This window comes from Perca fluviatilis, chromosome 6 (genome assembly GCF_010015445.1).
Source record: "Perca fluviatilis chromosome 6, GENO_Pfluv_1.0, whole genome shotgun sequence".
In the NCBI taxonomy this organism is placed as follows: domain Eukaryota; kingdom Metazoa; phylum Chordata; class Actinopteri; order Perciformes; family Percidae; genus Perca; species Perca fluviatilis.
The window spans coordinates 42,621,998-42,633,961 of record NC_053117.1 but is presented as its reverse complement, the minus strand read 5'-3'; the positions used below and the strand labels follow the sequence as shown (position 1 = coordinate 42,633,961).

The following is an 11,964-nucleotide window of genomic DNA, read 5'->3' as shown; positions in this document are numbered from 1 at the left end:
ATTTTCTATGTACTTCCGTGCATGCTGAGGAACAGAAGTTCCCGGAGGCCCGCATTTAGACACAGGTAAAACAAACCAGAGACCTAGGGCATTTAGAAGATTTATAAGGCTTTACTAGATATATTTACAATATACAGGCAGTTTCTGAGCAATCACCAGAAAGGGTGAAGAGAAGTGTATAGCACAGAATATATCAAAGTATAAAAGTTCTTGTAAATGTACAGCTTCTCACCTGTGTGAGTTCTCAATTGGACCAACAAGCCACTATTTTGGCTGAAAATTTTCCACGTTTTGCAAAAATAAGGATTCTCACCTGTGTGGCCTCTCAGGTGTCTCTGCAATAGTGAATTATACTTTAAGTCTTTCCCACGTGTCACAAATGAAAGACTTTTTACCTGTTTGAGTATTACGGTGAATCTCTGACACGTTAGTGTTGTCTACGTTGTTGCTGTGACTTCTGCTCTTGCGTCGTCTCTTCTTTGGTTCTGGCTCTGCATTTCTAGTTGATCCTGAGTCTCTATGCTTGCCTCCTTTCTGATCTTGGCTCTCAGCTTCATGCGAGTTGTGAGAGAGGAGCTGGTGATCACCGTTTGCTTCTGATTCCACAGAGGTTATAACTGGCATGTTGAGCTGCTGGTCAGAGAGAACCTCCTCCTCCTTACAGACATGTTGCTGTGGGAGCTCTGGAAGGACAGAGAACACAATAAATAGGATACTACTGTTATTGTATAAAAGAACACTTGTTCTCTTTTTCTTGAGACCATAGACTGTAGAAATGATGAACGGAGCTTCCGGGTCAGAAAAGTGGAGCCAATGCTAAAGCTCATTAAAGCTGCATTCTCTCTAATTTTAGCAGGCTCCAAAAAGAAGTCTGTTTTATAGATAGATATATAGATATGAGAAAATGACCCACTTCTCACTTAATTTAATACTCAGCAAACATTACCATAATGACTATGGTCTCAATCGCTAGTTTGGTCCCATTTATGTTATGTAAAATAAAAGATTAAGCAGGGGATGTTTCAGGACCTGTCAAACAGGACAGAGGCTTTAATTATTTTAAAAATCTAAAATTTAAATCTGATGCTTTAAAACAGATTTGTCCCACACAGTACAGGGATAAACTGAATAGTTCAGGTGATATGTTCACTTTTTCATAAAAGCATTGAATTGGTAGACTTGTACAGTTTGGGGCCCTGAACATTTTCAGAAATGGAGCCATCGCAAAAATGCTCTGTGGCGGCCATTTATTTTTCCGCTGAACCAGATTACATTACATGTAAATTAGCTGACGCTGTCATCCAAAGTGACTTACAATTACTACATATGTCAGAGGCTGCACGCCTCTGGAGCAACTATGGGTTAAGTGTCAAATGTTAATGTACCGCAGTGGGAATTGAACCCAGATCTCCCACACCAAAGGCATGGGTCATATCCACTGCGCCATCACCACCCAAATGATGTATTTTGCATCATATCTCCTGAAGCAAACATGACAACACAATAGGTGCTGTCTACCCCAATGTTTTTATGGTCAACGATTAGTTGGACCTATGACCTATAACTGAAAAGGTATGTATTTATTAAATATAAGGACCAGTTGTTGGTGTGTTATAACTTGGGGCCATCCAGTTTGGGAACCACTGTCGTCAGGGTTAATGAACAAAAGTATTACGTGTTTAAAACTCTGAAAAAACAGGTTTTCAACAACTCAACCTTTTCTTGTCACTAAACCACAGTTTTGATGCCTTCCAGTCAGGTTTTCAACCACACCACAGCACTGAGACAGCTCTTGTTAAACTCTTTAATGACATCCACTTAAAAACAGATGGTGGCAAAACTTCAGTCTTAGTATTACTCGATCTCAGTGCTGCATTTTATATGGTTGACCATGACATATTACTAGACCGATTGGAATACTTGGTTGGACTTTCTGGCACAGTAGTAAACTGGGTTGAATCATACTTAAAGAATAGGGATTACTTTGTATCTATAGGTAATTATGCATCTGAGCATACAAATATGATGTGTGGAGTTCCCCAAGGCTCCGTTCTGCTTTACTTTTTTTTTTTTTTATATCTACATGCTTCCACTGGCTCAGATTATGGAAAACAACAAAATAAGTTACCATAGTTATGCGGACGACACACAAATTTACATAACCTTATCGCCAGGGGACTATAGTCCAATACAACAACTGACTAAGTGCATTGAACAAATTAACAGAACTTTCTTAAATTAAATGAAGAAAAAACTAAGGCAGTTGTTTTTGGAGCAAAAGAGAAACTATTAAAAGTCAGCGCTCAGCTTCAGACAACAATGTTAAAAACAGACAAAGCCAGAAATCTTGGTGTAATCATGGACTCAGACCTGAATTTCAACAGCCACATTAAGACAATTACAAAGTCAGCCTATTACCACATTAAAATATATATCAAGGGTTAAAGGACTTATGTCTCAGCAGGATTTGGAAAAACTTGTCCTTGCTTTTATCTTCAGTAGCCTTGACTATTGTAACTGTGTCTTTACAGTTCTCCCTAAAAAAAAAGAAAAAGAAAAATCAGACAGCTGCAGCTAATTTAAAAGGATGCTACTCAAGTCCTCACTAACACCAAGAAAGTGGATCACATCACTCCAGTTATGAAGTCTTTACACTAGAGATGCACTGATTACAATTTTTAGGCCGAATCCGATTTCTCATTGAGTTTGACCAGCCGATACCGATTTTAGCCAATTCCGATTAAATCTTTTCTAACTGCTTTACAGCACACACAAATGTTTATTTTCTATCTTTTCTTTAATAGAACAAATTTACATTTTGCATAGAACATTTTTTTAATAGATAATTGATCACTATAAAATAGAACTACATAAATTACTCCTAGTGTGGGAAATTCACACACCTAAAGTGCAATGTTAGAACCATTTCCTTCTTTTCACATCCAATATCCAACTAAAAAAAAAAAGTGATATATTTAGCAAACTAAACTTCTGTATGTATGAAAACCGAGGAAACGGGTAATGGCAATAAAATATATAAATACCAAATACAAATAAAATAAATTGAGCCTTGCAGTATAAAGATATTTCTCAACACACACACACACACACACACACACACACACACACACACACACACACACACACACACACACACACACACACACACACACACACACACACACACACACACACACACACACACACACACACACACACACACACACACACACGTTACCTGAAAACAGCGTGTAGTTCCTGTTTTAGCAAGTTTGCTTTACGTGTCATTGTGCGTCAATGTGTCTCATCTGGGGTCTGACAAACAGTAAATTCAAAAACAAAAAAGGCAGTGTGCCCAACGCTATTTTCAGATAAACTGTAGCTGTCATATTTCAGGGGACCGCGTGAGTGTGGTTTTCATGTTCCAGTTGTTCAGCCTCAGAGGGGAGAGAGATAGAGAAAGAGCGGCTGACTGTTCGCCTGAGATCAGTAGAGCAGACGGCTCTGCACAGCCATGTAAATTATGACTGACATTTCATAAACAGCTGATTGAGCAGCAGTGAGCCGCTGCTACATGCATATAGCGGAAACCCTGCGTGTGAAAGTGTGGTGCTGATGTTGCGCGATGTTAATCATGCGGTGCCCGAGTGAATTTGACCGGCATAAAAACGGCATATGTGAGACTGACCGGCAGGTCGCCAGTCATGGCCCGTCATGTGACAAAATCGGTCAATCGGTGCATCTTTACTTTACACACTGGCTTCCAGTGCATCAAAGAATTGATTTCAAAATACTTTTGCTGGTTTATAAATCTAAATGGTTTAGGGTCAAAATACATTTATGATCTGTTACTAGGGTTGGGTACCGGAATCCGGTTCCACTATGGAACCGGTTCCTACTCAAACGGTAGTATTCGGACCGGATTAGAACACAAATTTTGGTCTCCAAAACGGACATAAAAATATATTAACCATTCACTGCACGTGATCACTAGTAAACATATTACACTTGCTCTGCTAATCGTTCAGGACAAGATCCTGCCTGGTGGTGTGGGAGGCAGGACAGCCTCCCCAAATTGTCTGCCCTTATAAACTCCTACCTGTGTGTGTACAGGCCTGTTGGACACCGTCTGAGAGGGGTTTCTCCTGTGCAGGACATGCCATAAGCCAGGAGGTGTATCTTGCCAGAGAAGGCAAATATGGTCATTTTTCTGCAAAAGAACAGCTTAAGTTTGAAGCTGGTTTAGTTAGCATACCAACTCAACATCTATTTTGTTGTTACTTGTTAATAGTGTAACTTATTTATTGTTACACTATTGTAGTTGTGCGTTAGGTGACTTAGGTTTACTTATTATATATTAAAAGTACTTTAAAACATTAATGTGTATACGCTATATGCAACGCTACCAAGCCACGGCCAAGCCATGTGCGTCGCCGCGACGTGTAGTTACACTTTTTGAGAGGGGACGTCAGGCTACGGCGTAGACGCAGAGGGGGCTGCGGGGGTACGCCATCGATTCTACGCAGGACCATAAAACGGCCTTAAAGCTGCCTTGCCTTGTGTCAACTTAAGGTACGTGTCCCTAAATTTTTCCCTTTACCAAAAAAAAAAAATAATTCCGTAAGTGGCTGTAGTGCTCCTAGTATCGCAAAGTTAGTCTGGAGCCCTCAGCTTTTTAGTCCAGTCATTTTAAGCCAAAATGGGGGTCAACCTAGGACATTTGCCCAGGTTAACAAATAATTTCAAAAAACTTGTAATAGGCTACATTTTGTGTTTGTCTTTGATTTAAGTAATCAACTCAGTAATTTTCATGGGGATATCTAAAGGTTAAAAATGTTACCCTATTCACGTGAGAAAATGAATGAATAGGCTATATTTCGGGTCTTTTTCAAAACTTTCCCCTAATGGGATTCTTCAGGGCTTTTTCCCTTACTCAGGACATATTGAGGATACAATACAGTTGAGTTTGCTTCTGTTGCCATTTGTCCTACCTTTTTTCATAAAATGACTGGACTATTTGGCTGACCTGTCTGCACTTTAGTTTTATGTAGGCTACCTACTTTGTAATTTGAGAACATGGTGTGATGAACCAGAATGACCGGGGCCCTGAAAGTTGACCCATATGGGTCTGATGTGAGTAGAACCATAGTGTGGACCCAGAGAAGAAGTAAAGGGACCAAACCTGCTCTGTGTACCCGGAGACGAGGGCTGGAAACAGCGTCCTGTAGCTCCCGTTGTCGCTCGTTCTCCTCTTTTGAACGACAGAGTTCCTCCTCGTACTTTGCTATCGTTCTTTCAAACAGCCCAAATATCTCTTCAGCAGCCGCAGCTAGTCGCTGCTCCACCGACGCTCTCAGCATCTGGACTTTAGTCATTTTCACACAACGAGTCCGTCACAGACACAGTTTGTTCTGCTTCAGTCTGTGCTGCTAACCAGCTAGCGCCGATAGCTCTGTGCTGCTAACCAGCTAGCACGCTAAGCTAGCGCCTATAGCTCTGTGTTGTACCGGGAGATGAGAAAGAAGCGGAGCAGCACCAAGTCCGTTCAGACCCAGCGAGGCTCTGATGGAGCAGTCCTGCCGAAGATAACACACGCTTTCTCAGCACCACAAACCCACTCCGCTGTTTCTACTCACGTTAGACACCATTGCACAAAGAGTAACATCCGCTGCTTCTTCTTCCAGTTTTACGGCGGTTGACAACTAACTTTAATGGTGCATTACCGCCACCAGCTGGACCGGGCTGTGGTGCTGGAGTCTAACCTTTCCAACTATGAAGCAAACAAACAAACAAAATAATACTAATATTAAAAAAAATAAACTAAATACTTTTAATTAGTCCTGTATTCCTCAGAAAGCTAAATACATACTTAAAACAGATGTAGTATCTAAAAGGCTTAACATTGGCTTAAGTGTCTGTTATAGGGGGTTCAGATAGACATGGTTCCATTTTGCTGAGGTACCAGGTCAGAGGGTAACATTCCAGAGGGGCCCTCTGGAAGGTATTGATTGGTTGCCCCTGCTCCTATCATTTGCCCAACATCACCACTTCCTATGTTACACAAAGCATAGAATATATTCTGTCTCAAGAGCAGAACTTCAGAGTGTACTTTGGGCTTCATAATTCTCCGAGCTTCTGCAGAGCTTGTAAATTGATGCTGAATTCTTTGATGTAATAAACTTTTATAATCAAGAACAGTGTCCAGCTGAATTCTTATCAACACGTCGTCGCAGCATTGTTGTTCGGACACCACACAGATTTCACCTGAGCTTCTTTGTAGAATGTCCTCTAAGATTAACCTTAACTCTTTTAATTGCAATTGTGAGATTTATCTTAGTCTTTCTTCTTGATATTTAGGACAGTGTATAATAACATGCTCTATAGACTCTGGACTACCACAGAATACACAGTTGCCATCAGCATGCTTCTTCATTATTAACAAAGTATTATTTAATCTTGTGTGTCTGTAGCATGAGTTAATAATTCCACTCGCCATTAAAAGGTAACTTTTCATTTGGCTAGTAGTTTCCATATGAGACAGGCTTTTTCTGTAACATGAGCGCCATCTATTGGTGCTATTCTGCAGACTTTAGGGTAAATTCTTACACACCATCACTAGTCTGCAGTAGACTGTTTCATGGTAAGTCGCATATACTGAGCTCCACTGTTATAGTTAGGTAAATGTGTTCATTGTGATAATATGTTAGTATGCATGCAGTATATCCACATGGGAGGTGTGAAGAAAAAAATAAAAGTTAACATGTGCCTAAGTTCAACAAAACAAGTCACACCAAGGCCCTGAGTAAATGCAATCACTAATGACTTTCTATACCATAATATAAATATAAACAATTAGTAATAATGACTTTCTGGATTATATGATCAATCAGTTTTAATAACTTTCTTTCTATGTAATGGAATGTTTCAATTTGACTTCAGTGTACTCATAGTGCAGATAAAGGGTTAACACAGAGCATAGAAAGAAATCCTCCAATGAGAATTTTCAGAGCCTGTTGCTAGGGTGTCTGATGGGAAAAGGGCCTTCCCCCGGGAACATTCCATTCTGAAAAGTTCCAGAAGATGACGCCATCTGAACTATTGAACTCAGCTATTTTTTGTGTCAAGTCAGCAGTCTCCCGCTGTGCTACAGGCTGACACATTGCCAGCTCTTTGTCCACAGAGAGGATGTGCGACTGGGAGAGGTGCGAAGATCAGGGAAGCTCCATGACAGATGATAAAGGAACATACATCATATGTTTGCTTTTAGTTTGAACTTTTAACCAGTTTTGACACATTTAATACAACGTTTAAAAACTAGGCATATCATGTTTCAAGGACAATCCCCACATTGGACGCACAAAACAGACCTGACACCCGGACCAATAGGAGAAGAACGCGCCGGAGTAGAATAGTATTTAAACTGTTTAGACAAAGGATTCGGGGCACATTTTGCGGAGTTTTCAGAATGAAGCAAACTGTTGCCCACAGCTGTGTATTCCTGGACCCTTTTTCTGCCTTATTGCTTGGAAATAAATGTTGAACAGAAGGAGAGAAGTTGTAGATTTTTTATCTGAAGTTGGAGCGACTTTTTTACCTTCTTCTCAACAAACGAACACACTGACAAGAACACTTTTGTTTTGTTTCTTTTGTTTTAGCTTAAATGAAAAAGCTCACCACGTTGTGCTAGCTTGATAACATAACTTTTATGATACAACCGTGGCAACAGTAAACTGAATAATTTCTGTTTTCATTTTAGCTAACTGGAGCTCTTTATAGCGACGAATGTGATTGTGAAACGCTATTCTGCTATTTATCAGATTAAACGGCTGTGATAGCTAATGAAAAGCGACTACTTCATCTGTGACACCACACAACACAAGAGAGAGAGTACACACCACCATGTCCATACCTCATTCTTGAAAATACATCTCCCTCCTCCTTGCTTCTGTTCATATTTCTGCTCTTTCACACACAACACTCTTTTGTTCCTTTGTCAATATCTCTGCTGAATCAACACAGGAAAGCAAAGAAGTGATAGTCCCCCCCCCCCCCTATTTTTATTTTTATCTATTTTTACCTTTATCTATATATGTATGGCTATTTAAGACCACTCTTGCATGGCAGCCCCCATCTATGTTTTATTGATGTCTCTATGTTTTTAGGTTGTGTGGTGATTGTTGGAGCTTGTATTGCAAGACAAATTTCCGTGTATACGGACAATAAAGTGCTATCTATCTTTCCCACTTTATTCTGGATATTATATAACCGTCTTCCAGTCTGCCCATTCCCATAATGTTTGCCATTTTCCCTTAACTATGTTTTTAACCATACTTTTAATTTCTGCTTTGCTATAATTGACCTCAATATCTATGCTGTTTTTTTCCGCTGCTTGCTTAGCACATGTATCTGCTAGCTCATTTCCTACAACTCCTATATGAGCTGGTACCCACTGAAGTGTTATCTTGGTTTCTGACTGTAACAGATTGTTTGCAGCTTGTACTATTTCAAATACAATATCTTGCCTAGATTTTGACTGAAAAGTTTTGATGATGATCAAAGCTGAGCTGTACTCTAAAGCAATTACTGCCTTCCTTGGCCTATTGACTTCCACCCATAGCAGAGCTAGCCACACAGCAACTAACTCCGCTGTGTAATCTGCTAAATCATCACTGATTCTTTTACCTATTTTAACTTTGGGATGACATAAGCAACCCCCATTCTTTTATCAGTCTGTTTAGAGGCATCTGTATGTATAGTTATATTCTCTTTATACCTCTCCATTAAATAACTCTGCATCCTATTTTGTCCATGTAATTTCTTTGCTTTTCTTCTAACAACCCCAAATCAATGGACACTTCTTTAAAAACCCTTGGTGGAGCCCCTCAAGTTTGCCCAATACACAAGAGCTAGCTGATCTCTTCTAAGGTGAAGAGGTATTTCTCCCATCTCCACCTGGATAGCTGTCACTGGTCTGGTGTGGCTTTGACAGCACCACAGCACAACCTTAACGCTTGATTTTGGATCACATCCAACTTACTCCAATGTTTTGGCTGCAGACCCATATATTATGCTTCCATAGTCTAATACAGACCTGATCAATCCTGTGTAAATTGTTGTTAGAGCGTGTCTGCTTGCTCCCCACTCCACTCCGCATAGACACCTAATTACATTTAGTACTTTCTTGCATTATCAAATATTTTTTTGTATATGCACTCCCCATGTTAATTTTTGATCAAACCGTATGCCCAGGTATTTAAAGGAGTCAACCCTTTCTAATTCATTAGCAGATAATTTCATTTTTATATCTTTAGCTATTTTCTTTCTTGAGAAAAGCATTGTTTTGGTTTTATCAATTGAAATCCTAAAACCCCATCTATTTATCCACTACATCAACTGCTTGTTGATGTAGTCTGAAAAGGGCAGGTCTACCCACTATCCACATTCTACAGAGGCACTGTTGAATTTGTCATAACATATGGCCTCACCTCCTGGTTTGGCAGCTGTAAGGGCCTGGAGAAACACCAACTGAACAGGATTGTAAAGACAGCCAGCAAGATCATCAGTGTCCCTCTCTCCTCCCTGCTGGAGATATATAACCAGTGGTGTGCTCACAGGGCCATCAACATCATAAAAGACCCTTCCCACGGCCTTCTCTCCCTCCTTCCGTCTGGGAAAAGATACAGGAGCCTCTGCTCAAGATCCAGCAGCATGCTGAACAGATACTTTCCACAGGCTGTTGGGATTTTAAATGGACTGTGCCCCATCCCACTGCCATGCTTCCCTACTGTGCAGCTACCTGCCTGAACTGCACTTTGTTTGGACTAAACACATGACTGCATTGCACTTACACTTTACATACTGTGCTGCTATTCTGCACAAGCTGCTACTCTCCACTGCACTTTAATACTCTGTGCCAAAGTGCCTCCTATATGTCCATATGCTGTATTGTATGTGTTTTTATTTTATTTATTTCCCTGTTTTATACTGACACAAGCTGGGGGAACAATATTAAATTTTTTGTATGTACGGAAGTAGACATGACAATGACAATAAAGTAAATCTTGAAATCTTGGATCTCTCTTGCTTGCTGTATCGTATTCACCACAAATTCAAAATTTCTTCCCCTTTTCCATAAAGCACCATCATCTGCAAACAATGCTACATCCACAAGATTCTCCACTTCCTTAAACCGCGCAGAAAATTATTGGGAATTAGCGTAACGTAACTTAGAGTTAGATTATCCGTACATACCCTTCTTCATCTCCGTGGTGCTGTAACGCTGTATTAGCTTAGCCCAGCACAGATCCTGCAGGTAACTGGTTCAACAGTACCTACTGCTCACGTGTGACAATAACTCGACAACATAAAATTAATAACACCAACTTTTCCTGTTTACATGTGTGGTTTAGAGTTACAAAGGCAGGGAACGTAACATGAGACACAGACGTCTTCTAACAGTAAACAAACCGGGAACTATATTCTCAGACAGGCTTGCTGCGAGCATATCACTCCGCCCAAGTACTATATTCTTCCGCCTGAGAATATAGTTCTCGGTTTGTTTACGGTTAGAAGATGGCTGTGCCTCATGTTACGTTGTTTTTTGTACACGCTGTGACTCTACAAATCACAACATGTAAATAGGAACATGTTAGCGTTATTTTGTCACTTATTTGGAGCAGTAGGATTACTGGAACCATTCACCTGCCTGTTCTGTTATGGGCTGATGCCGCTGGAGCCGTCAGACACCTTTACAGCACACACAGAGATGAGAAGGGTATGTATGGACTTGTCTAACTCTGGGGGTTACGGTGAATAAGCTAAATTCCCAATAAGTCGGCGTGTTCCTTTAAAACAAAGTACAGGCTTGGAAAGTTACTTAAAGAGTAAAAGTAGCCTTGTGAATGACAACCATTTTTTATGCAAAGCTACATCGACCACACAAATGTTACTAGAGTGCAAGCTGGGAAACTTCAGTGGGCATAGAGAAAAGGCTCTTTTTATACCATTGCTTACATTCATCAATGGATGTCTGCCAGTAGGCCTAAAACATCACATATATGATTATTGTGACAGACTCCAGGTTAATAAGATTCTGACTGAGTAGCAAGATATGAATTCAGTTGGGATTCTGTGAGAATTCACAGATCCAGTTTCTCTTTTTTACTCTTCCCCATAACATTTAAAGGAATCTACATAAAGCCGCAATGATTTGCCGCAGAATCTGTCAAGTCGTCTTGTAGTGGTGCAACGTATATTCCTATCCAATTAGATTGAATTCGGTATTGATGATGCGAAAAATACGGTAACTCCACTGAAATGATTTGAAACTAAAGTAAAGAGCCAATTTTGTAAATTGTAAGGAGCAGAAAGTACCAATATTCATGTTACATTACATTACATGTCGTTTAGCTGACGCTTTAATCCAAAGCGACTTACAATTGCTACATACATCAGAGGCCGCACACCTCTGCACACCAGGGACAAAAAATTGGCCCTGGCATTTTTGGCCCAGGCGGCCCACACCCACCGTGATTGGTCAGACCCATTCCCTGCAGACAGTCCTCTTAAAATATGCATGCATGCTATGATATGAGTTGCCTAGTGTTCAGCGTTCATGTGATAGTTTTGGATCCTTCAAGAGGGGTCTCAAGACTTATCTGTTGATCTTACACTTAAATAATTCATTCATTCTTAGAGTTATGATTTGTATATTTACGCCAGTCCCACAATGAGCTTTCCTTAGGATGTGCCATTTCTGTGTCTGTATCTATTGAGGAGGGAGGGGGGGGGGGCAAGGTGGAGGGTGGGGGTGTGGCCTTCACCTACTGCCACTTTGCTCGTTTGAAAGCCATGATGTCTCTCTCTCATGGGTGGGCCAAATTCTCTGGGCGGGCAAAGCAAAGAAAAGGGAGGTAACCTTGCTCCTTATGACCTCATGAGGAGAAGATTCCTGATTGGCCCATC

General features: G+C 40.5%; 1 protein-coding gene across 9 annotated transcripts in view; it reads right to left on the bottom strand.

The window, feature by feature from the left end:
* Window positions 1–11,964, bottom strand: part of LOC120560195 (transcriptional regulator CRZ1-like) — a 92,789-nt gene that overhangs the window by 9,100 nt on the left and 71,725 nt on the right. For 8 of the 9 annotated variants that reach the window (XM_039802440.1, XM_039802445.1, XM_039802446.1 and 5 more), the window contains one exon: window positions 396–683. The exons of the other annotated variant lie outside the window; for it this stretch is intronic. In XM_039802440.1, the coding sequence (XP_039658374.1) occupies window positions 396–683 (288 nt within the window). The remainder of the gene's footprint in view (window positions 1–395; window positions 684–11,964) is intronic. 9 annotated transcript variants of the gene reach the window in all.